At 40.9% G+C, this 26,717-nt stretch overlaps 1 protein-coding gene across 2 annotated transcripts in view; it reads right to left on the bottom strand.

The window, feature by feature from the left end:
• The window catches only part of WWC1 (WW and C2 domain containing 1), a 77,924-nt gene that overhangs the window by 25,613 nt on the left and 25,594 nt on the right, over positions 1–26,717 (bottom strand). Inside the window, exons 2-9 of one of the 2 annotated variants that reach the window (XM_082213009.1) lie at positions 19,593–19,702; positions 11,051–11,254; positions 9,735–9,811; positions 7,751–7,830; positions 6,865–6,994; positions 5,683–5,829; positions 4,978–5,051; positions 2,844–3,086 (exon numbers count right to left, since the gene is read on the bottom strand). In XM_082213009.1, the coding sequence (XP_082069135.1) occupies positions 2,844–3,086; positions 4,978–5,051; positions 5,683–5,829; positions 6,865–6,994; positions 7,751–7,830; positions 9,735–9,811; positions 11,051–11,254; positions 19,593–19,702 (1,065 nt within the window). The remainder of the gene's footprint in view (positions 1–2,843; positions 3,087–4,977; positions 5,052–5,682; positions 5,830–6,864; positions 6,995–7,750; positions 7,831–9,734; positions 9,812–11,050; positions 11,255–19,592; positions 19,703–26,717) is intronic. The other variant, XM_082213010.1, reaches the window with a different exon arrangement.

Below are 26,717 nucleotides of genomic sequence, written 5' to 3'. Positions count from 1 at the left end.
GGGCTGCTGAGACCCCTTCTCTCTTGGGTGCCGGTGGGTGCTGTGACGTTGACGCTGCTGTGGCAAGTGCCTTTACTTAGCAGAGTGCATTCCCCTTTACACAGGAGGGGAGGGAAAAAAATTGAAACTTACACTTTCGTGCGTCCCTCCCGGCATGACGCTGCGCGCTGACGTCACGGGGCTGTAATGGTGGTGTGCCTCGAGATTTTTTTCATCAAACAAGTGTGCCTTTGCCCAAAAAAGGTTGGGAAACACTGCTCTATAGCATCTAGAAGAAACTACCCTATTGCTTCTATGACAGTTTCTATTGTTGATGTGGAACCAGAGGAAAGCCTATCACCACACAAATACCTTGGAACAGCCTTCCCCTCCCGTGAAAGGAAGCATGAAGCTTGCTAGAAAACCTTAATTTCTGGATACTGCTTAATTTTAAATAAAACCATTAAGCAGGATGAGCCTGCTATAGGAGTTTGTTGGTCCCTAGAAGATAATTCAGAATCCACTCAGTGCCTTTAGTGGTCTCTTCAATTTTGGGAGGTAACCGTGATGCCGTACCACCCACACAACATTCTACTAATATAAGAACAGTTGTTGGAAATTATTTTTTAAAAAGTTTGACTTTTAAAAAGGCCCTGAGATCTGTAGAACTATTCAGGATAGATTCAATCAGAGATTGCTCATGTTCTTTTTGAACGCTATCTATTAAAGCAGCCTGAGTGGGAACAAAGTTCCCCAACCATTAATCAATTCAGCAGTTGCCCTATAAGAATAGGTACATTGGAAGGAAGAATAATAGGAAAAATATTAATGATTTTTAAAAAATTAAGGGGAGTAAAACATGGAGCACAGTACACACCTCACCCAAATGTATTAAATAGTCCCAGTGGAAGATGCGTGTAGCAGAATGTTTGAGAAAATGGCCGTCTGTAACTAAGCAGCAGCACCTCAATAAGCATCAAGTGGTATTTTTAGAAAAAGAGTTGTGTGTGTCCCTCTTTCTCATCTAGACAGCATTCGAATAGCTGGAGGGCAGCAGGAGATGAATAAATATCACATGCACTTAGGGTTCTTGAATTTTTCAGATGTCAGGAGGTTTTAAACCCCACAAACACGTTTTTAGTTCATTTGTGTGGGATGGCTGTTAGTTATGCACAAAAAGAAGCCTATAAAATCATGCACAAAAAAATAAAATAAGATAAAGGACAGCATGTTCAAGTCATTTTTAGCGAGAAAAGCCTGACTGTCAGAAACATCACTGCAGACTCAAAGTACTATCCACCCACACACCAAGTCTAAAGAATGGCAATTACAGAGAGGCTTTTCACCTTGTTACTACTGCACTTTCCCATGGGGCTTAATCTACAGCTGAAATGGTGATGCAGTCTCACAAGATCCAGTCACCAAATATAATTCTTTTATTAACCAAATGAATTACAGGAGACAGAGTGTGAAAAGCGGCAGCTTTTACGTGCTTGATAGTCTTGTTGTCAAACTGCATCCCTCCCAAAACTTTAGTTCCTATGGGGATAACATTTAAAAGAAACATTTGAGTTTAAATATAGCTACAATTCTAATGTTTCTTTGGAGATGTGAGCCTTGCTTCTGCCTAAATCCAAGTAAGACAGCACAAGAAAGCCCCATTTCCATATCAATTTCCGTGTTTATTGGGGATACTGATGTTGAATGCAGCAGCTGAACACATCAACTTTATAGAGATTCACACCATGAGATGACACTTTTTGCCATCTCATGCCTGTTCATTCCAAGGTTGAAACAAATGTCAGGAAGAATGTCACTTATGTCAACAGATTTCATAAGCGACTAGAGATCAGAACCAAGATTGTGGCTGGTAAACCCCAGGTTTTAGTATTCTCACTCTCTTGTAATATTAGAACTTGGGATCAAATACAAGAAAACATGGAACAGACAAATAGAACTTATTCACACCACACATAATTAAACTGTGGAATTTGCTGTCAAATGATACTGTATTGGCCACCAACTTAAGCAACTTTAAAAAGGAGGTTAAGACAAACTCATGAAAGAGAAGGCTATCACTGGATACTAGTCATTATGGAAGTACTTCCACTGCCAGAGGCCTTTGAATACCAGTCGTTGGGAACCAGCACTCAAGTCCTGCACTCAGGTCCTGCCTGAAGGTTCACATAGGCCAGGGGTGGAGACCTCTAGCTCACAACCAAGTGAGATGAATAGTCAACCCAACAAGAAAAACACCACAGAAAGGAGACCAAAAGTGGCAGTTAATTGATGCAGGTGAGTCACAGAGGAAGCCTCCATTCTCGTTAGACCTTCTCCTGTGAAGCGGCAAGGCGGCAGCAAAGAGCCTAGACCAAGTCGTGGAGGAAGAGTCATGAGAGGCCAGGACACCTTCTCAGCAACAATCCCACTCATGGAAGAAGGCTTAAAGGGTGTCTTCAGCAAGGTGGTCAGTGGCAACAGCAGCAGCAGAGAAGGACGACTGTTCAGGAGTTGCCCCAGCCTTTCATGACTCATCCTCTGCAGCTTGCCTGCATCATCCCCTCTGAAGCTGCTTCAATGGTCCAGCAGCTCACTCAGGGCTGTTAACACACTGTAGTTTGCAACATCACCTGCCTGTGGCTAAGTGAATTGCAGTGCGATGACATTCTTACATTTTTATTATAGGTATAGATAAAGTAAACAAAACAAAAGACTGTAACAAATGCAATTAAATTACACTCAGATGCAAGCACCTGTAACAGTTTTATTAGATGCAAGCGTCTGTAATGAGTTTTCTAGTCCACAAGAACAGAAGAAAATAATCAATTTTTACTATTTAAACAAAGTAAATATGTTAAATGTACCTTTCTGTTAAAGCTTTACTTTGCGTATCTCTTGCAGTTTGAAGATCTTCTTCTAGACGTTTTCTTTCCATCTCCAGTCTTTCCACTTCACCCTGAGTCCACTTCCTAGGGCTAATGAACCTCATTTCCTTTAGAAGTTCTTCCTTCTCATTGATTAACATTAATCGGTCTCGTTCAGAATCCAGCACACCAGGCCAGGCCTCACTATCCAATTTAGCCAACTGTATTTTCAAATTTGCTATTCTATAGGACAAAGGAAAACAATTAAGTTTGCACATGGCACATATTTTCCAGCAATCTCAGAAAAACCTTTCTGTTGGGCTCCCTTGCATATTCAACAAGAGCAGTACTAAACACCACAATTTATCAGATCTCACCAATCATATATAAATTGTGTCCTAATCTAGTGACATAAGATGGCATGTCAAAGCACAGAACCCATTATTTCAGGACACTTATTTTTTTAAAGAAGAAATTATTAAGCTTGTTCCCATAGCAGGGAAGTTGCTGCTTAATTAATTTAAATTCTATAATTAATAGAAATCCATTCAAGCTGCACTGAAGCCTTCTTTGCAGCCATTTTAATGTTCAGCTGCCTGGTTAAGCCCAACATTGTGCTCCACTGATGAATTAGCATTGGCATTAGTTCCTAATCTGTGAATTCCACTGTGAATTTATAAAGAGTGTGTTCTAAGAGGATTGCTCAACTGTAATTTGATAACTTCTGTCAACTATCAGCATGGATATGGTAAGAGGTCAGATTTGTTCTTAAGGTGGAATGCTTTCCACCTTCAAAAATAAAACAGCATTCTATGAATCCTACACAGTAGGGGAGGAAGGGAAAGGAGAATGTTAGCTGCTTTGAGACTCCTTCGGGTAGAGATAAAGCAGGATATCAAATCCAAACTCTTTTTCTTCTTCTTATGAAAGTAAACAAGCCATCTTATAAATCTGGCATCATTCTCTCCCTCTAATTTTCACTTTGCAATTTTCACTTGAAAGAAAGCCATGATTCCACCTGTTCAGGATTCACTGATAGGGAATTTTAGCTTAATCAATAATAGCTTGTAACACTCATATCAGCATTACCAGGAAGTTTTGTCAATGGGGATTGTAGGATGTCAGGCACCAAATCAATTTTTGCTCCTATAGCTTATAACAAATGAAGGAAAAGACAGTTCAGTCTTTTACTTAAGTTTGCTTAAATAAAAATCACACTGCACACTTTCATATGCAAGGTTCTTTATCATTTGCATTATGCCAGTCCTTGCTATTTTCATTCTTATTACATTGTTACTACAATTTAAAGGATTGGGAATTGAAGCTCAGAGAGAGCGATAGGCAGAGTCTGATTTCCTAGATTTAGACCAATGACTTGCAGCTGAACAATATTGGTTCTCAACCATTTTTACTCTAATTAATGAAATCTGGGAATCTGACATCATCAGAAAAGGAAAGCAAACAGTGCTTTAGCTTAACCAAACATTTCAGTGGGACCAAACCTTATCTGAATCCACTACAGATGTAACATGACATTTCATAAATAAATAAATAAAATTTAAAAATGGATGCACATCTCAGGAGTCTTAACCTGAATTCATACTCTTAAAATAAATTTCTTATTCATTACTAAAGTAACTGGGATTTAATTGAAGAGGCACATGGTATCTGAATCAGGAGTACGTTTTTTGTGGAAACAAGACTCAGAAAATGCCCTCACAAAGTCCCTTGTTTTAAAATAGTGTTAAGCATGTCCTGTTGGGTTGGGGTTTTTTTATGCTCTGTGGTTCTATACCTTTGTTTAATTTTAATAATACAAGCCAACTTTGAGACTTAAAACTAGTGATCAGTCTTTGACAACCAAACACTATATAAAAACTTTGCAACAACTGTAATACAAGTTTATAGAATCATCACTTATTCTGATCCAAAAGCACATTAGTTCCACATGAAAAGAAAAAGTACTCCAAGAAATATTTGACAGAAGTCTGTCTGTAAAGAAAAAAAATCATCCTCATGTTATGTTCTAAATGTGCACCCTTTAAACATACTTGTCCTCTTAAAAAACAGCTGTTTGTCTGCACTATGGATTTAAGTGCTTATTGTCAATAGCAGTAGGGGAAGGTCCACTTACTTTCGCTTAGCATCTTCATAATGGAGGCGCAGTCTCACCTTCTCAGCTAATTGATTATTCGTGTTCACAATAAACTAAAGAAGCAAATAGTAAAGTTAAAGGGTGTTGACACATCTTCCCCTTTGTAGATTAAACATGTTGACATGAGTCAGAGCCAAAGCCAAAGCTAAACATATGCATCCAAAGATTAAGAAATAACATATATGCTATAAATCTTTCCCATAAAATGTTACAAAGCAGTGGTTCAAACACTAGGTCCCCACAAAACATTATTTAATAGCTAAGATGGGATGGTGGGACGTGGGTGGCGCTGTGGGTTAAACCACAGAGCCTAGGACTTGCAGATCAGAAGGTCAGCAGTTCGAATCCCCATGATGGGGTGAGCTCCCGTTGCTCAGTCCCAGCTCCTGCCCACCTAGCAGTTCGAAAGCACGTCAAAGTGCAAGTAGATAAATAGATACCGCTCCGGCAGGAAGGTAAATGGCGTTTCCATGCGCTGCTCTGGTTCGCCAGAAACGGCTTAGTCCTGCTAGCCACATGACCCGGAAGCTGTATGCCGGCTCCCTCGGCCAATAAAGCGAGAAGAGCGCCGCAACCCCAGAGTCAGTCACGACTGGACCTAATGGTCAGGGGTCCCTTTACCTTTACCTTAAGATGGGATACAAGACTAAGGGAAGCTCGCACAGTATTTTAGATTTTACATACATTTCCAGAAACATCAGTTTGGGAACCAGCATCGAGATACTGCTTAGACAATGGGAAACTGGAGTCTTCCAAGGATATATTGCTGGCCCACAAGTCTGAATGTGATCCTCTGTCTGTCACAAAATTAGCTGTCAACCTGGCAAGGTTCTGGAACAAGAAAAAATCAAAGTCATCTTATTGTTGCCTCACTGCTGCCCTGGTGCTTTGAAGGAGAAATTTAAGACTGAATAGACACTGTGAGGGGGATATCAGTCCCTTATCAACTGATGGTCTGGTTCACCAATAACTCTATCTAAACCATGGTTAACATTAACTATTAATGAACTGAAGTGTCTGGTGGAAGACTACCTGGTTTATTATGTCACAGAGTAGCTAAAAGCACCAGCAAAAGTTGCTGAGCCTTGACAACAGTTTGAATATTTTGGTGCTCTTCACTCATGGTTCTTTAGCTTTTGGGTGATGATGGCTCCTTAACAATGGTTAAGGAGGAGGTTTGGATTCACACACAACACAAAGCAATAGTTAAGGTTCTCTAAGGTTTATAGACTAACTACAAATCTTGTTGAATGAGCAACATTTTGAATATAGTTAATAAAGCACAAGTAAGCTACTGAATTGGGTTCACATGTAATGCTAACTCAGTGTTTAATAAATCATATATTAATAAACAATTATTAGGATTATGTGCAAATTAGGACAATGTGAAAAGGCATAGGCCCAGTTACATGTCACATTAAATCAGGGGTCCACTGTCCCTCAGACCTTGTGGGGGGCTGGACTATATTTTCAAAAAATAATAATAATGAACGAATTCCTATGCCTCAGAAAGAACCCAGAGATGCATTTTAAATAAAAGCACACATTCTACTCATGTAAAAATACACTGATTCCTGAACCGTCCGCGGGCCGGATTTAGAAGGCGATTGGGCCAAATCTGGCCCCCAGGCCTTAGTTTGCCTACCCATGCATTAAATCATAGTTACAAAGGTGGGGGTATGAGAGATAGAAAGTCTAGTGTAAAGAGATTGCCTTGATTTTTAAACAATGATCTTGTACTGATAATTTAAGTTGATGTGTCAGTAGCATACAAGCATTTCTGTTTTTGTAGTTATGGAAACAGAGTCGCTGTAATGGTACTTTGAGATCTGCCTAGCAGAGGAGTTCACCCAGTCAATTTCATACCATAATGAGATCTTGTTTTTCTTTCTCTCCTGAAGTGATGGCCTTCTTAATAGCTTTCATTTCACTTAAGATAGCTTGTGCCTCATCAAGTTTATATCCACCTTGGGTATCAGCCATTTTCATATCAATTCTTCAAGATGATGTAAAAAATAGAAGAGAAACAGTTATTAACAGGAAAAACAAGACTAGTTAGCTCTAAAGACAAGGGACTTTGCTTTATGAATCTTGTTTCAGGGGGTGGGGGTCAAAAGAGTGATTTTTTAGCTACTGGTGCTGTACCCCGCTCAAAATCCACACCAATGGGATTTATTATCTGTCTCCAACTTAATGAAAAAATTGAATTTAAGATTTCAGAAATGGCAGCAACTGTGTTATTACTGATATTTGTAAACTGCTCTGGAAGCCTCTTGGCTGAAGAATAAGTTAATGTTTATTATTTATTTATTCAACTTATACACAGCCCTATACCCGGAGGTCTCAGGGTGGTTCACAACAAGACCACAACATGTAAAATCAATCCAAAAGCAATAACCCAATAACGCCCCCCCCAAAAGCCACATTCTAAAAGGGTGTTGGATATCAATAAGATCAACCAAAGGCCTGGTTAAAAAGGAACATTTTTGCCTGGAGCCTAAAGGTGTGTAATGAAGGCTCCAGGGGAACTTCCCTGGGGAAGTTAACTTATGTCTGTTTTCATAAAGGAAGAAAAGGGGAAGTATCAAATTAAACCATGAACGGCAAACTATAGGAAAAATCTTGCTTACAAGCTCGTGGGGAGTCTGGAGAGAGCAAAAATCACAAGCCCAGGATCAGACTAAGTCAAATCATTACATTACCCAACTAGATATAAATTAAAAATGATAGCAGGTGAAGATAATTAACTTACTTCTTCAACGTTTGGAAACCAATTTCCTTATACTGTAGTTCCTGTCTCATATGGGCAACTTCTCTCTTCAGTTTATTAACCTGTTGAAATGTGAACAGAGCAAAGTATTTTGTTACTTTAACAAATATTTTCCACCACTTTATTCAGAACTTTACTTTAAAACCCCTAAAACATTTCTCGACTTTCACAGAAAATGAGTTTGATTTAATACCAAGTGAGGTAAACCAAGTAAGTGCTGCAAACCTTTGGAAAACGTTAAATTAATAAATAGCGTATATGGAACAATCTCTCTACTATCAATTGTTATGGTTTTACCATCTTTTAAGGTTGGAAGAAAACAGTTATTAATGTTTTTGTAAATGCAATTATAAATTGAGAAAAACTAAATTGTAGGATTATGGCCATGAAGCAAAGGTCTTTGATTTGCACTTTACCTTCCTTTCATTCACTTCTTGTTTTGATTTGGTTCAAATTTGTTTCTATTTTGCTGACACTTCTCTTGGATGCATGTATGTGATATATGTAATCAATAAAAATAAAAATGTTGTTGTTGTTGTTATTTTGTAATGGACACTGTGCATTAGCCTGGTTCATACATCACCAAACCATGGCTTAGCCCTGCACAGTAAGTAGCATAACCACCAGCACATTCTCACTAAGCCATGATTTGGAGCAGGGGTCCTCAAACTACAGCCCATGGGCTGCATCCGGCCCACCAGGGTCCGGAATCTGGCCCACTCAGGCTTGTGAGAGTAAGATGCCCGGAGTTGCTGTAGGACAGAAAGCTGGAGGGAAGCTCGCTGGCATCAGCTACAGGTTTGGCTCGCCATCCGTCGCGCTTCCCCCTCCCCTTCCTCCCAGAGGAAGAGCTGCCCCTTCCTGTCTCTCCAGGTCCCTCCCTCTCTCCCAGCCGGTCTGAAACCTGCTTGGAGGGGCATGTGGCTTGCCCAAGGAAGGCGAGCAGGAGCCACGCGGGAGACTTAGGACCTTGTGGTGAGCGGGCCTGGCGGACAGAGACCCAGGACCTTGCTGGTGAGTGGGAATGCCGGGCACAGCTGCTGAAGGGGCTGCACAGCGGCCTAGTTGGCAAAGTGTGCGCAGGATCGCTCGCCAGCCGCATCCTTCTGGGTAACTTTGCTCTCCCAATCGCCACCCCTCCGGTGCGTGCTCCTCGTCTCCCACTGCCCTTCAGGTCGGTGCAGGTCAGGGGCCGTGGTTGTCCCAAGAAAGTGCATGAGGAGAAGTTACTTTTGCAAAAGGCCGCAGTGAGTCGTGGGGATGGGCGACACGCAGGCAGGCTGTGGGGTCTGGGAGTAGGGAGACGCAGGCAGGCTGGCGCGTGGGGATTTGGGGTTGAAGAACAGGCATGCAAGCTGGGGGTATGTGGATGGGGGTTAGGGAGACATGCGGCAAGTTGGGTCGTGAGGAAGGGGCTAAAGGAGACACAGGTGCAGGCTGTTCTGAGTTAGGGAAGCACATGCATAGGCTGGGTTGTGGGGAAGGGGGTTAGGGAGAAGTGTATAAGCTGGGTTTTGGGGATTAGGGCGTGTACAGGCAGACGCATGTATAGGCTGGGTTGTGGGGATGGGGGCATGGAAGGCCTGCATGTAGACTGGGCCATGGGAGTGAGGGAGATTCATGTGTAGGCTGGGTTGTAGGGACGAGCATTAGCGATACTGACCATCTCATTACCCAAAAGCAAGCCCATACTTCCCATTGAAATACTTTGTGTTGATTAAAATCGTTCTTCATTTTAAATATTGTATTGTTTTTTCCTGTTTTTTGTGCACCACAAATAAAATATGTGCAGTGTGCATAGGAATTTGTTCATATTTTTAAAAAACTATACTGGGGCCCCCAACAGTGTCTGAGGGACAGGGAACTGGCCCTCTGTTTAAAAAGTTTGAGGACCCTTGCTTTGGAGCATTGGAAATTTCAGGTTGTTATATTACAAGGAATTAAAAGCACCACTTTCCCCTCTTACCCTAGATTTTGTGGTAGCAATTTCCGCTTTAAGAATTTCTGGATCATATTTTGAGCTAGATGAGGAACTGGAAACTACTACAATAAAAGGAAACAAACAAACAAAACAAATATTAAAAGCACACCAAAGAAGGAACAGAAAAGTATACGAACAAATCACAATATTTCCCTTGTAAGCATTTGAGTTGTTAATAATAATAATAATAATAATAATAATAATAGTAATAATAATAATAAATGGCAAATAAACACAAAATTTTGGGTTGGCTATCTAGCAGTTTCCGGAAAAAGAGGGACAAAAAGTATTAGAAAATGGAAACAAGGGAATCTGCAGTGATTTCAATTGAAAGCTTGTCTCAAAATGTAACGACAAGATTTGAGAAGTAACAGCTTGCTCTTCCAATCCTAACTTTCCATTTTAAAGGTGTTTTCTGTTTTTAGAATTTCAGCATTTAAAGTAAAACCTTTCCTACTGACAAAAGTCACTGTGACAGATTCTACTAATCAAAGTTATTTGTATATATTAATGTCATATAGTATTTATGTGGAACAGCAGTGACACGAGTAGCGAGTCTACATGCATGTAGACACTATGTGTGGTAGTTTATGCGTATTACCTAATGTTATTTGCTCTTGAATAAGGGAAATAATGCACAACTGATTCTTTTGAAATTTGTCTCCACTATCCAGCACTTTCAAAAGTCACTTTTAAAAACAGAACAGCAGCTCAATTCTTGGCAGTGGGAGCTGCTGCAAGGAAAACCTCCAGGTTTTTATGAAGTTCTTTTTCTCATGGATAGTTATTGTGGATTGTAGCCCATATCTTCAGGCAGTTCCAAATCTTAACCTTCAAAAGGCAAGACGGAAAATTCCAAAATATAGCTCAGCTATGCAAAAAATTTAAAAGGCTACAGGCACCAATGATCATGAAATGTTTTTAGTGTATAGCTTAAAGGAGATAGGTTTGTTTTCAACAGACTGATCCTATGGTGTAAGGGACAGGAGGTTGTAAGACAAGATTACAGTGGTACCTTGGGTTACGAACTTAATTTGTTCCGGAGGTCCGTTCTTAACCTGAAACCGTTCTTAACCTGAGGTACCACTTTAGCTAATGGGGCCTCCCGCTACCGCCACACAATTTCTGTTCTCATCGTGGGGCAAAGTTCTTAAACTGAGGTACTACTTCTGGGTTAGTGGAGTCTGTAACCCGAAGTGTTTGTAACCCGAGGTGTTTGTAACCCGAGGTACCACTGTACCAAGCTTCATGACATACTAGCAGAACTAGGATAAAGAACAAAAATCTAACCAAGAACTCACAACTAGTCTGAGATCCCAGCTTGTGCTCCCAGACATCATGAAGTTGTTGGTATTCTTGCTGTGCTAGTTCAAGCCTTTGTTGCTTGACCTGGTAGATCTCCTTCTGAGCAGTCAGTGCTTCTTGTGCCAGTACCAGGTAGTCCTTCAGCATGTGTTCCTGCTCCCGCCGCCATTGCACTCGAGGATCCTCTATCTGGGTAGTTTCTTTGAAACAAGTGAACATCTTTACTAAAAAGGGTAGAGATAACTTAAAACAAATAAACACAGCCAAATCTAGCTTAGAACATAAGTTTCCACCATTTCTCATTTCTGACACAGCCAACTTGCCCACTAAAGGCATGCAATTGTTTATATACCATGTTGTTGTTGTTTAGTCGTTTAGTCGTGTCCGACTCTTCATGACCCCATGGACCAGAGCACACCAGGCACTTCTGTCTTCCACTGCCTCCCGCAGTTTGGTCAGACTCATGCTGGTAGCTTCGAGACTCATGTTTGTAGCTTATATACCATATACCTTCCTTAAAAACAGAGGTCTGTTTCCCTCTCTCTAGAAGCTTGTTTATCCCTGTCAGGAGACCAGGGCAGTTTAGCATAAATGAAGCACCTCCTTTCAGATTTGTTTCTGTTAACACAGTATTGTTACTCCCATGGAAACTGGTAACAATCTTGAATATACCAGTGGGGAAACTAAACAGCCAAGACAGATATTGTGCACTGTACGTAACACATCTTGCATTTGACCAGTTAAATTTACTGTTTGCTTCTTTCTCTGATCACCCCCTATGCAATTTGTTCTCAAGATTTTTCAGATTAATGATACTAAGCTTTTCAGGGACCTTCCCTCCCATCACTCATATATGAAGTATGTTAGTGATTCCCAAACCTCAGTTTAGGATTTACTAAAATGACACAAAGGAAGTTTGGATTTCCCTGTTCCTTCAGTACAGATACATAAGGTGGTATTCAACTAAATTTCACTCAGAATAGACCCATTGAAAGTCACGTTCCTAGGTTTTGATCTATCTACCCTCTCAGACCCTCCAAGTGTCCCTATTTTCCAGGGACAGTCCTGAATTTACAGAAGCTTTCTCGGTTTCTAATTTGATCCTGCAATGTCCCGCTTTTTCTTAGGAAATCCTATTTTCATCAGAGAAATGTTGGAGGATATGGAGTTATGAGACCCCCAAGCCAAGGAGGTAAGTAAATTACAACCTTTAGAAGACATATGAAGGAAGACCTGTACAGGGAAGTTTGTTAGTGTTTAATGTTTAATTGTGTTTTTATATATGTTGGAAGCCGCCAAGAGTGGCTGGTGCAACCTAGTCGGATGGGCAGGGTATAAATAATAAAATTGTTGCTGTTGTTAAACAGGACATCCCTATTTTCATTGGAGAAACGTTGGTGGGTATGCCCTGTGTAAAACTTAGTTGAATACCACCCAGCATATGCCAACTCTTTTTAGGCCTACTCATGCTTTTACTTGGCAGGAAACAGACAAAGGCAGGGAAACAAGAACAACCTTTACATAATGCAGCCAAGACTGTGGTAAGTAATTGAATTGGCTTGTAATGTTAGTTATTCCCCATGTGAGATTCACAGAAGCTCCTGAGTGTCATGTAAGCAAAGTGCCCCATGCCACCAATATATGAGAGACTGCAAATAATTTGAATTTGTGTTACTGATCAAGTGTTGAGAAAAAGAAAAGTCTTGTGTTTTGTTCTGTTCTGGTGCAGGTTTTTGTTTGGAAACCAGGAACAGGCGTTTCAGTTCTTCAGCCAGCGTTAAACGCTTCAGGCTGTCTGAACTAATCATGCTTGAGTGAGGATGCCTAGTTACCACATAATGAATAATTAATATGGAGGGGCTGCAGGATACCAAAGGAATCTAATCTGCATAATTTAGGCGTTCCTTTAAATATTTAGTAAAGACTGTTGTGGCAACGCAGCCATTAAAAGGATCCAAGCAAACCAGAAGGTTTTCTTTAGTGCTTAATGATCTATGATCCAGAAAGTCACCTGCCACTGACACAAGCCAAAACATTTAATTTTATCAGCATCTGGAGGCTGCTGGTATGATGACTATAAGCAGGCACAACTCATTTTGACTGGAATACACTGTGTACATGCCAGCAGGTTAATGCTATTAAACACAGAAATGCAATGGTGTGAACAACACTTCAACAAATGAGCCCAATCCCCATCTTCCGGCTTTACACACTTAAACTTGAGTTTGTAGCTTCTAATCTAGTCCTTTTCAAGGACCTCTTACTTGACGTCTTCCAGAGCTTCTCAACCTTATTTGGTAAATAATCAAGTATAAACTTCTGGCAATCTGTACCCCAGGTTGTCTCACATTTCTAACATTAATGGTTTTGCTATGGACAAATTTGGGGAAGGGGATGGGGATGAGAAAAGAGAACACTGAAGAGAAAGACAGAAGCAAAGAATCCCTGGCTGACTTGTCTCAATTTCTGAATGAGGAACCAAGTACCATATTTTTCGCTCCATAAGGCTTTGGGGGGGGGGATTCAAGGAAAAAAAATTATTTAAAGGGAGCGCTGAGCAGAGCCTGTATGCATCCCAGGCTCCGCTCAGCACTTCCTTTCACGAGCCGTGTGGAGTGTGTGTGTGGCTCTTGGGGGCTTTTCCCCCATGAGGCAGAAGGGCAGCCCATCACTGACATTAAAGAACACTCTGCACGGTTCTTTAAAGGGAGCGTGACTCTTGGGGGCTTTTGCAGAAGGTGGGGGAAGTGAGAGACCCTCGCTCTGTCCCTTCCCCCACCTCCTGCAAGAGCCACACGCTCTTTAAAGGGAGTGCAGCTATCCCTGGCTTTTGCAAAAAGCCAGGGATAGCCGTGCGAAGCCTCCACAGGGTAGCGGGATGAAGGCTCCCCGCTGCCCTGCAGAGGCGCAACGCAGCGTTCTCTCTAGCTATTTTAGCTTCTGCCTTAGCGGCGCAAAGCCTCCTCAAGGCAGCAGGGAGCCTTCATCCCGCTGCGCTGCAGAGGCTTCACCGGCTACCCCAGAGCTGCTCAGGAGCTTGTTGGGGCTGGAGGGGGAAGCCCAGGATGCGCAGAGCCTTCCCGCTGCTCCCAGAGCTTGTGGGGCTGGCGGGGGGAGCCCTGGTTTCCCCACCCCCCAGCCCCAGGGACCACACATTCGCTCCATAAGACGCACAGACATTTCCCCTTAGATTTTAAGAGGAAAAAGTGTGTCTTATGGAGTGAAAAATACGGTAGTTCTTACTGACAAAATGGTTGCCACACCGAGGCACGTACTTATGGAATCACAGAGTGTGTGCCACAGAGTTGGAAGGAACCATGAGGGTCATCTAGTCTAACTCCCTGCAATGCAGGACTCTTTTGTCCAATGTGGGGACTCAAACGCATGACCCTGATGTCAGGGAGAGACAAACGGGAGAAGATTTAAGAACAGAAACCAGCACTTATAGAGAGCTGAAGCCTCTATAAGGCTTCATTAGAAGCCTGTCGTCTGGCAGCGAGTCAGAGGCAGGGAGGGAGGAGGATGAGCGTGGAACAATTCATTCTGTACACAGAGGAAGTGTCAGGGGCGGGGTTTCCGCAGACTTGCATGCTGGGTAAAAAAAGGAAAAAGAAATCAGACGCGGCAACTGTGCCAAAGGGGTCAGACGTTGATTGACACACTGGAGATGTACTTTTGAACTTTGTCAATAAATCAAATAGATTGGAACGGGCCGTGAGCCCGGAGTTTTATCTATGCCGGCTTGACAGCATTAACCCTCTGACACCTGAGATTAAGAGTCTCATGCTCTACTGGCTGGTCCTAAATGATGGAAAACACACTATTGATTTTTCTCCACAAACATGGATGCTGTCGTTGTCCAAGGAGCATTTGCAAGGTGGCTGCTCCACTTCCTCTCCCAGACAAGCGCTTACCACCCATAAAGCGAAGGAATGCATTTCTCCATCTTTCTCAGCAGAAATCTATTTTTCTGTGCCACACTTGTGAGTGCAAACACATGGTGTAATAAGTGGAACACACATATGGAAAAAGCCCCTTCCTGGGACAAAGCAAGTGCTCACAAACAGAAAATGGACCTATCCCGCTGTTCCTCATTTCCTGCACACCCAGAAAGACAGAAAGATTTCTTTATTGGGGTGCGGGCAAGGAACTAACAAAGGGATTTCTCTAACAGGATGATTGTGGTGCCTCTTCCTTTCTCCCACCCCAGACAACCAGGAAAGCTTCCTTGATGGGGGGAAGGAAGGAGTAATGGGATTGGGATAATCTGTGGTTCCTTTCTTTTCCCTATCCCCGTTTCCTTGATGGGGTGGGTGAGGAAGGAGCAACAGGATAGCTCCAATGGGGAAATTTTGTTCCTTGTTTTCCTGCACCTCTGACAATCAGTAAAGCTTTCTTGATGTTTTTTGGAGGGGGTTGCGGAGGAAAAAGCCATAAGATTCCACCATTCACTGTCAAATTTTCCAAGTGTAGTAAGAAGGGACTGAGGCTAAGAGAAAACTGGGCAACAAAATACAGTATAAAAACTAATTTCAAAATAAGCAAGTGTAAAAAATAATCGCAAACTCAGCAAGTGTAAACTCAAAAAGAACTCAAATACTCAGGCTGATAACTACCTGCTAAAATAACAAATGAAAATTCCACAATGTAATTATTGTAGTTTGGTGAGGAGAAAAGAGAGTTTTTTTAAAAAACACCCTCTTCCCAGAGACCAGAGAGTATATATTGCCTTAAAGAAAAATAAAATGCTCCCAACTGAAGAGACAACCCCTGTAACGGAAACAGTCACGGTAAAGACCGCAGAAGCAGCCAAAAAACCAAATAGGAGTTGGTGGGGTGGGGGTGGGGGTGGTAGCTCTTAGCCTGAAACCACTAAATGTTAACCCCAAAACTTCAAAGAAGTGGATGGAGGATACAGCTAGCCCATACCACACCAGGCAATAAGCAGAAAAAACATATCAGGCAGCCCAATGTTTACTCGTTGCTGTGGGTGCTGCAGAGGATAAAGGAGGAAGGAGGAGTTTCCTTTCATGGGAGACAGTCATTCTCCAAAGCTCTCTCTTAGCCAGAGGAAGCCACTGAGCCTTCCTTTCTTCTGAAAGAGGGGATGGGGGGAGCACACCCCTCCATAAAGAGCAGGGGAGGAAGAGGAGCAGCAGCAGCAGCAAAAAAAAAGAGCTGTCAGTTCCATCCGAAAAAACAACGACTTATATAGTATTCCTTAAACTTAAAAAAAAAAAAAATTATCATCTTCGGCAAGTACTCAAGGCACTGGCTTTTATTCAGTCCAGCAGCTATAGAAGAATGGCCCACTGGGGCACTCACAAGTCTTTTAAACCAAAATGCCAAATATGTGCAGTATTTAAGAAAGCTCAGAATATTTTGAGTCTGAAGAACAACCCAGTTGCTTGCGTCAGAGAGAAATGCCAAGAGATAGTAATTTTTGCTTCTTCCCATATCCTCAAAATGAAGCCCTGGGAAAAATACTTCGTGAGAACGTTCATTAATAATGTAGTCAGGAGGCGAATATTCTAGATTCTTAGTTCCATTTTATTATCTTTGCTTTAGATAGCACCATATTAACCACAATTTTCTGCCAGTGAAAGGTCTGTCTAATAGAATGAAAGGAATCTGTGCCAGAAAAACATTTTTAAAACCAGGCTTCCTATTTATTATATGCATGTATTATGTTTACTTAACTAAATTTAAAACTTTAAAATTTTCAATGTATCAGTAATAAAATTTCAATTTATCACTTCCATAACATGGCATAAAGTAGATCTTAGCAGCAAAATGGATTACAGATACATTTTGGGGTGGGGGCAAGACGAACTTTCCCCCCCTTTCAATTGAAATCTGATTCTGGTTTTCCAATTGTTTAATTTTTCTGTCTAAGCCTTACAGATTTATATTTAACTAGCAGCAGCTAGCATTTTCACAGTGGTTTTGACTGTAATCGTCCATTAACTGAGACTTAACATCTACTGAACTCAGTGGGACTTGAGTAGATAGCTAACGAACTGAGCTTTCGACCAGTATACAGTGCTTCAAACACCATATACTACAGATACAGAACTGAGGTTAAACAAAAAGTAGCTTTTCTAAGACCACCTTTTCACAGCTGAAACAAGACTTGAACCAGGGATTTATGGTTCATAGTTCAGAATCTAAGCCACTCTACTGCAGCAGGTATCTAACTGAGCAATGACAAGGCACCTGTTGAGATGTACTCCAGAATGAAACAGAGCATTTTTTCAACCCCTAGACAGGTGCAATATGAGTTTTCATGTTGGCCCATTTATGTAAAGGATGGCTGTCCAATCAGCTGAAACAGTCAAAAGCTTTTATGTGGAGACCATCAAAGGAAATTGAAAGTAGTGGGATAGTTAATCAATAAAGCATCTGATGCTGCAGAAGCCACTCAGGAGGGTGTGCACAAACTTTTCACAAGGACCAGTGGGGAGAGCTGGGATGTTACAAATAATAAACCAAAACATGGATTCATCAGACAAGGATAGTGTCTATTGAAGCCTCCATTTAGACCCTCTGATTCTATAATTTATTTCTGTTTTATTTATATTATTGGTTTATCTTTGCATTTATCTTTGCATCCTGGGACAAGATATAAATAAAATAATGATACCAGTAAGTACATGCATGCATGTTATTGGTAGTAACAAACATAGCGGCATAGCATGTTTTCATCACACCCAGGGTGCACGCACGTACACCAGAAGAGGCAGGTAATGGAGGGCAAATGGAGCCCACCATATACCAGTCCATCCCTCACTGCCAACAGAGTGACTCCAGCCCCAAACTGCTTTGATCAGATCCCAAACTTGCAAAGCGGTGCACGGCAGGCTTGTGGATTTGATACCCTGGAGTTTGGATTTGATATCCCGCTTTATCACTGCCCGAAGGAGTCTCAAAGCGGCTAACATTCTCCTTTCCCTTCCTCCCCCACAACAAACACTCTTTGAGGTGAGTGAGGCTGAGAGACTTCAGAGAAGTGTGACTGGCCCAAGGTCACCCAGCAGCTGCATGTGGAGGAGCAGAGACACGAACCCGGTTCCCCAGATTACGAGTCTACCACTCTTAACCACTACACCACATTGGCTCTGGGGAGGGCGGTGTGCCCCCCAGAAAAATGCACCAGGGGGCAATCACCCTGGCAGCACTTCCCCGCCCTACTTTATGCCCATGGTAACAAGGTATTGTTATATGCATTTGGATCCAGTGCTGCTTGGGAATTCTAACAAGCAAAAAAATGTCATTGCAGTTTATAAATCTGTGGTTAAAATCAATGCACTTTTAAAAGGTTCAGTCCACCATCTTGATTCAAAATGGTGCCCAACTGTATCGAAACATAGACAAAACCCTAATCTCTGATCTCAGGAACCATCATGCAAAATTTGATTATGATATCTTAAGAGGCGCCCACATACATAGCAAACAACTTTCCAAAGTAGATACCGTACTTCTAATCAGTATTAGAACTAATAGGGCTTTCTGTCTAGTTCAGCTCCCAGGTAACATTCACTGACTCTACCGTGCACTATGTATGATGAGTTTACATTTCATTAACAGACAGTCTTAAATCATTTACACCTTGCTCAACACTACTGCACTAAGCACTAACACCCAAGCAGTAGGTTTACAACAAGAAAAGTTTCTCTATAGCAATTTATGTTATGAGGTAACCATACAAATGTCATAAATAAATAAGAAATTGTATGAATAAAGAGAATGTCTTCAATCCAAAGATCCTGTGAGCAGAGTTCAATTCATGGGATGCTCTGGCTTGATCCCTTGCCACCCCCTTTAGTTAGCCCCTCCCCAATGTGCTCTGGAGGGGAGCACCTCCTGCCCCCACCAGCACCAGGTGCCACAGGATCAAAGACCTCTCTATGAACAGAAGGAACAACTCTATATGCAAGCCAATAACAACTTAACCTATGTGTATTCTGACACACACAATATGTTTAAATATATCGGCAAACTCTGAGAAAAAAATTGAATTTTTTTTTTGGGGGGGTGTCACTAAAATTATGCCTGTATTCAAGAAACACGTGTATCCTCAGAATTCCAAATCAAAAGGAAAAATGAAACAATGAAAGAAATGGATCAGGTGGGATGTTTATAATATGTAATACTTGAAAGTAGTTTCTTATCTAATTCTCATTAGTAATAATGAAAAACCCTCTGCCATATACCTGCAAGAGAGGATTCATGTTCCTTGTATCAATCACAAGGTGCATCAGGAATGTACAAGGACAGAATATGAACAAGCATAGCAATTCTGTTTTTATTAATATATATATATGCTTTGATTTGTCAACAAAAAGTTACATGCTTTAGCTAAATAAGAATCAGACCAGCCAGGCATTTGGAAGCAGGAGATCAGTGTATGGTAGAGTTAGGGATATCAAGCAAATTCAAGGTGCGGGTGTATCTCAACATGAGACGCCCAGATGGATTTTATTAGATGGATATAATATGTGTGAATTATTATTACATACAGAATCATTTAACACTTACGGGTGTTGTGGTCGATATAATAGACTCCAACCTGGGGGTCATATGCTTCTTCCCATCCCAAGGGTAATTCATCACTTATGCAGTCAGCAAAGGTTAGTGGTTTAGTATACCTGAAATGGAAAGCATGTCAGTATTTAGATCACACCAAATTGTCCCAAAAGTAGGGCAGACTTTCATTAAAATGTATTAAGGGAAGAGTGGTGCATCAAAGGTTTAATTTTTAGCAACACACCTACAAATTCATTCACTTTCCCCACTTACTCAAGACAGAAAGTTGATTTCAATATTCTTCCTAGAAAAAGGTTCCTAGACCTAGCTCTGGCTCAGGAAGTACTCGTTCAGAAAGAGAACGTAGAGAACTCCTATAAACAAATTCTGCCCCCACAACTGAACAAGCTTGCCTGTGGGGGAGTCTTATTTCAAAAATATGTAGGCATGTAGGAGCAAGTTATGTTTGATTTATGGTGTGTGAATTATTAACACTGTGCAATTCAGGACAAGGAGATGAGGAATATTAACTGTGTCATGTGACTTTTTTCATTCCTGTGTATGGTATTACACCCAGAATTGTAATTGACAAACTAAATGTATGTTCTTAAAGTTTTAGACCACAGCAAAGTACAAGCCTAAACATTGGGTATCTCAATCAAATCACCTTTCTTCAATTATTCATGTACATGTGAGATTTTTCAATCTGTAAAGACTCAGACTACTGTAATTCACTTTTCTGAAAACTAAACTAATTGTATAATTGTCAAGCCTCCACTTTTTGGCTTAGTTCTGCAATTAAACTAGGAGAGGAAGGAGCACCCAACAACATTTATGACCAAGAATATTTATGAAAAAATCCAGCCAAGTTACTTTTAAATCCTATAGATTTCACTGAAAGTTCAAGGACTGCTAGAATTCTACTAGATAACAGCAATTACAAACTGCTTTAATAGCTCCACAGTGGCACCTTATATTCCTGTCACAAATCCTGCTGATTCATAATGAGGACCTAAGATGCCTTTGAGTTCTCTCAGAGAGTTTATGACCAAGTATCAAAGTTTTAGAGCCACATGGGACATTTAAAGCACATCCAACGCACATTTAAAGCCTATGAATTCTACCCAAGAATCTCTAGAGGGTAGGACCCAAACCAATGGCTTCATGTTACAAGAAAGGAGATTCCAACTACAATAAATGTCAGGAAGAACTTGTCGATCCTTCTTAAACTGTGGTGCCAAGAACTAGACACAGTATTCATTCTTATTGAAGATTGTCCTCCAAGATTGTCCCAGCTTCCAGAAATGCCTGTTTAAATAGCACTAATCTCAGAGCCTAGAGGTAGAGCAGGGCTCTGCCACTCTGGGCCAACTTGTGCAATTTGATTTATGGCAAGCATGCATGTGAATTAACCCTAGGCAGTGGAGAGAAGCCTCCTTGTTCTCTTGTTTAAGCCTGAAGGAAATGAATAATTAAGCTGGTAGCTTTTTAATATTTTAAAACGCCACTTTAAAATGAACCCTTTTGCCCTCTTTCTTTTGTCATACAGTATTTTATTGGAGAAATAACTAAAGAGAAACACAGGTAGAGGGAAAATAGGCATGCTGTCTGTGCTAACAAGTGCTTTAGTAGATGTTGGCATATCCAAGAAGCAAATCAGTTACTGCTGGGTAGAAGGAAGCATGTCAGGTTTAAGTCTGTGGCTGGTGGATGGCTGAAGAAACAGCAAGGAAAACAGATTATTATATGGCTTCTCTTACTATCAAGGGAAGCAACAGTTTGACTTGGGTATGGAGGGAGCTAGATTATGGAAGGCAATAAAATATGATATCTGAAAATAATGGTTTCCCCCACAACTCTTTGAAATCTAGCAAAGGAATACAATTAAGACAGGGTCTATTTTGGAGTTGAGAGAAGTGGGAACTGTGGTCCAATTCCATGGGGAACAGAGTGGAAGGGAGGAAGCCTTGGTGCACAAGTGAAAGTCCTTGCCTCATTCATGGGGCTCTTCTAAAGCCACTTCCCTCCCCTCCCAGTACCTCCACCCAGGCAAGCAGGATACATTATCCCAGTTCAATGACATATTCCAGCCAGGTAAAAATACATGAGGAGAATGAGAACAGGCCTGTTGGGGCGTATTTCCTGGGGAGAGTCTGAAGCACTAGATAAAGAGGTCTGGAGGGCTGCATTAGCCCCTGTGCCTGAGGCGCATTACTCCAGGCTACTTGATTAAGATGTGCATAACAACGAGCCATGCTAACGCATTCAGCATGCCTTAAGGAGAATGTGCACATCATTTGTCTATGAAGATGGAATTGTACACATGTCTCCGGCAGGCCTTGGAGCATTTGCACATATATGCATAGCTTAGTTGGCAGAACATGGGACTCTTAATCTCAGGGTCATGGGTTTGAGCCCCACGTTGGGCAAAAAAATTCATGTATTGCAGAGGGTTGGACTAGATGACTCTCATAGTCCCTTGCAACTCTAGAATTCCATGTGTCTATGGCTGAATTTTGTACATTCTCTGAGCACATTGCACAAACCATCGGTAGAAGCGAAACTTCTTCATCCACAAAGAGAAGGGCTCCTTCCATCTGCAGAAGGGCTTTTGATTCCCCAGAGGGACTCTGTTGGTTCAAGGGGACAGCTTACTTTTGCCGATTCCTCTTCCCGTCTGCAGCCTCTGTGCCACTTTTCACATTGCTCAGTTTGTTGGAAGGACCTCCCACTTGCCTTCAGTCTAAGTCTTGAAATGTTACAGGTCCAAATGAAAGGACTACCTTACCAACTTCCCTAGGGAGCCATGTCAGTGTCACAGAATTGTAGAGATGGAAGGGCCCGGAAGAGTCATCTAGTACAATCCCCTGCAATGTAGGAATCTCAACTAGATCACCCATGATTAGCAGGTGGTGGGATGTCATAAGGAGGTGCAAACAAACCTGCCCCTACCACAGCAAAAGCTACAGCTAACAATTTTTGTCAATACAGGAGAAACAGGAAGCTTGTCATTGCTGATGCTGAAATGAATGAATGCAAGCAAAATGCATTTGATCTTCAAAGGGATGGACATGTTGCTGATTTATTGGTACCCTTTGCCTACTACACCAATATAGAGCTGCCGGTTTACAAAACGAAAACCTTTCTATACTTTTTTTTTTTTAATGCATTTGGTGATCATGTGTATCAAAAGAGGTTTTACTTAAAAGTTATCAATATGAAATTAAATGAGATTTGTCAAGAACGATTTCCCATCACCAAACCTATCCTAATTCTAATTTTTATTGAAATAAGAAACATAATCTTGAAAAAGAATTTTTAAGGTGTGGCTCTTTCCACACCATCAGTCATGATTACTTTAATCACAGTATGTATTCATTTGTAAGCACAAAACAAACAAAAAACTACAGAATTCTTTGAGCTTTATTTGCATATCGCATGCAAATTCATATCCTTAGAAATCCCCTAAATTCTCCAACACATTCACATTTATCTGTAAGCTCTCTTGTAACAGGAAACAAAACATCTCTGAAATGCTTCCTTCCCCTTTTCTACATCTGTACACATGTTAAAAAATCTTTTGTTTTGTATGCTTTATTCAAGTTTGACTAACAATGGCTTTCCTGTGAACATTTTGCCAGATTTACCTTGCATATCTCCATGCTTATCTCTATAAATATTTTAAGATTCAAAAGTTTGGTACACCCGCACATGCACATAAGCGGCCTACTAAATCCATCCATTCCTTTTTTGTTGGACACAGGTCATATACACAGATATACACACTAACACCTTGCATCACATCTAGAATTCTTGTATTCAACTGTGAGAAGAAGCAACTTTCAGCAAAGATGGGTAAGTAGTTTATTTTAATTTTCTGTTAACTACCACACCTGAAGAATAGCTTATTGAATACAAAAGTTTGCACCAAAGAAAAAAACTGGTCAAACAAAAAACATAACTTTACTATTTGACAGAACTTGAAAATTGCTAAGGATTGTGTCTATCAATCAACTACCATGAAATGGAATTTAAATTTATTCAACCTTTACTGTCTGACATTTTAATGTATTTTTAATCTTTGTTGGAAGCTGCCCAGATGGGTGGGGTACAAATAAATCATCTTCATCATCATCATCATCATCATCATCATCATCATCACATTTCAATAAATAAATCTGCACAACCAAAACCTCTATAGTCTTTTGTTATATACTGAAGGAAGGATGCTTTCGTTTACACAACTCACACCATCTTTAATCTGCCACTTCAGTAGTAATCACAACAAAAATAGAACCAAAAACAAACAGCATGCTCTCCAATTAAGTAGCTGAAAACCAATTAATCAACTAAATCTTTAATGGATTGCCGTCTAAACTGATTAAAGCTTGCAGTGCCATTAATAATACAGAAAAGGCTAGCCATTGTACTTTTCAGTTTAAATAAAAACCCTTATCATTTCTTTGCAAAAAGTTTATCTTAACCAGTTTCATCATGGATCACTGGTGTCTTCTATAATCATAGGTTGCACTGACATTATTAGCAATAATGTAGCAAAACAAGTTATTTTCTCTTTTTAGCTGACATACAAATATTTCTGAATTACTGTTAGAGAGGTGAGAAGGATTTAGGCTTTTCCATGTCCAGTTCTGATCCATATTTGTTCCACAAACTTTGACCAAATTATTAAACCAATGAAGTGGAACATCACTCATATAATATGGAAATTACTGGCAAACTAGCAAGAGACTAGCAGACTCCCAATGACTGGTTAATAATAATAATAATAATAATAATAATAATAATAATAATAATAATACCCAGCCAAACCCAGTGGTTTCCCCAGCCACTCCGGGCGGCTTACAGCATACCTAAAAACATAAAACACCAAGCATTAAAAACCTCCCATTAAAAGGGCTGCCTATTCCAGGGCAGTCCAACTTTTAATGCTAAGTGGGCTGCAAGAGTACCGTATTTTTCGCCCTATAGGACGCACTTTTCCCCCTCCAAAAATGAAGGGAAAATGTGTGTGCATCCTATGGGGCAAATGCAGGCTTTCGCTGAAGCCTGGAGAGCGAGAGGCGTCGGTGCGCACGGACCCCTCTTGCTCTCCAGGCTTCAGGAAGCTACCTGGTTTGGAGGCTGGCGGTGGGGAGAAGCGCGCTTCTCCCCACTGCCAGCCCCACAAGCTCGGGGGACAGCGTGGAGGCGGAGCGCCGCCATCCCGCTATTCCCCGACCTGGTTTGGAGGCTGGCGGTGGGGGGGGGGAAATAATTTTTTCCCCTTTATTTCCCCCCAAAAAAACTACGTGCGCCCTATGGGCCAGTGCGCCCTATGGGGTGAAAAATACGGTACTTTCAGGCAGGAGACTTTTCCAGCCCTATCTGGAGTTGCTGAGGATTAAACCTGGGACTAACTGCAGAGCCAATGCTCCATCAACGAGTCGTGGACCTTCCCCAAATACCTTAGTGAGAGAACACACCATATAAGGCTTCAACTGAGTTGCGCTGATCCTGAAGAACACAATTCAGCGGGGGGGGGGGGCGGTGAGCAGTAAAGGTACTTTTCTAATAAACATAAGGGTTTCATTTTCTGGCTGGCAGGTTGTGGCAAATGAAGTCAGTAAGGGCTGCCTCACACATGTTTTAAACATAATTTTATTTCTAATTACCTAGAAGGGATATGTGAGCTACTGAAAAGCTCTGTTTTAGGCAAAACAAAAACTGCATCTGTGGTGCCTGATCAGCAATAAAGGATGCACAGAAATAATGATTTAATACTACAGTCACTGAATGATTAACACGCATGTGTGAACCAGCTAGTAGTGAACAGTAGATGATTCTCTACATACTTTCTATTTACTCACAGTTCTAAAATAGTAAACAACAGAGAAAAGGGCCCCCAAATTCTTCTCCAATGCAACAAAATGTTTCTTTTGTTTACATATTTCTAGGCTCCAGAGAGAGTTTCCGAACAAGAAGCATGCTTTCTGACTTTAGAGAAGACATTGGAGTGCTTCCAGCTGGAACCTATCTCCTCCTCTGGAGAAACAAAAAATTGGGTCAGTACACATTTTTAAAGGCCCAACAGAGATCGCTTCCAATGAAGAAAAATGTTTCTCCTGAACACTCTGACAAAATCAGGATAATGGAAAACTTGAAGAATATGGAATATGGAAAACTAGAATGCAAAGCTAAGGTAACAGCCCAACTATATGCATGTTCTCTTAGAAACAAGACCTGCCCCCAATCTAGTGGCATATACATCCTAGTATGTGTGTGCATAGGTTTGCAGGCTAGACATCTACCGTATTTTTTGCTCTATAAGACTCTCTTTTTCCCTCCTAAAAAGTAAGGGGAAATGTGTGTGCGTCTGATGGAGCGAATGCAGGCTGCACAGCTATCCCAGAAGCCAGAACAGCAAGAGGGATTTCTGCTTTCACTGCACAGCGATCCCTGTTGCTGTTCTGGCTTCTGAGATTCAGAATATTTTTTTTTCTTGTTTTCCTCCTCCAAAAACTAGGTGCGTCTTGTGGTCCTCTGCGTCTTATAGAGCAAAAAATACGGTACTAAAAAATTAATCCACCAAAGAAATAAATACTTTCTATCCCTACAACAGTTCTGTTAGACTGAAGACAACAATGTCCACATTCAGAAGTAATGCTAAACCATGATTTAGCCTCCTGTTAATTTACATAAAAATGTGTATAAATAACTGATGTACACAGAATTACAGCCCTGTAGATTGCTGTTTTGTCAAAAACATCTATCTCAGAGTATTAGCTTGCAAATCTAAGCTACAATGTAAAACAATGACAGAAACTTGTTTAGTTTTTTTACATTTAATTTGTATGCTGCTTAGAGCAATGTTAGTTATAAACAAAAACCAACAACAGATTACAATTATTTAGAATACCGCAGAATTTTCATTAGTAAGAGGGTTGTTGTTTTGCAAATAGTACAGGTCTAGCTTCTTTGTTACAGATATAGCTAAATAATGGATCTTCTGAATAGATATACTTAGCCCCATTAAATATACAACTGTTATTTGACTGGTCAAGTAACAAATGTATTTCCTGATGTGAAGTAGTCTATATTAATTGATAATTATGACAATATGAAATTATGAAGTCCTTC

This window comes from Podarcis vaucheri (genome assembly GCF_965113315.1).
Source record: "Podarcis vaucheri genome assembly, chromosome: 2".
Classification (NCBI taxonomy): Eukaryota; Metazoa; Chordata; class Lepidosauria; order Squamata; family Lacertidae; genus Podarcis; species Podarcis vaucheri.
The sequence above is the reverse complement of the archived record's forward strand: the minus strand, read 5'-3'. Positions and strand labels throughout refer to the sequence as shown.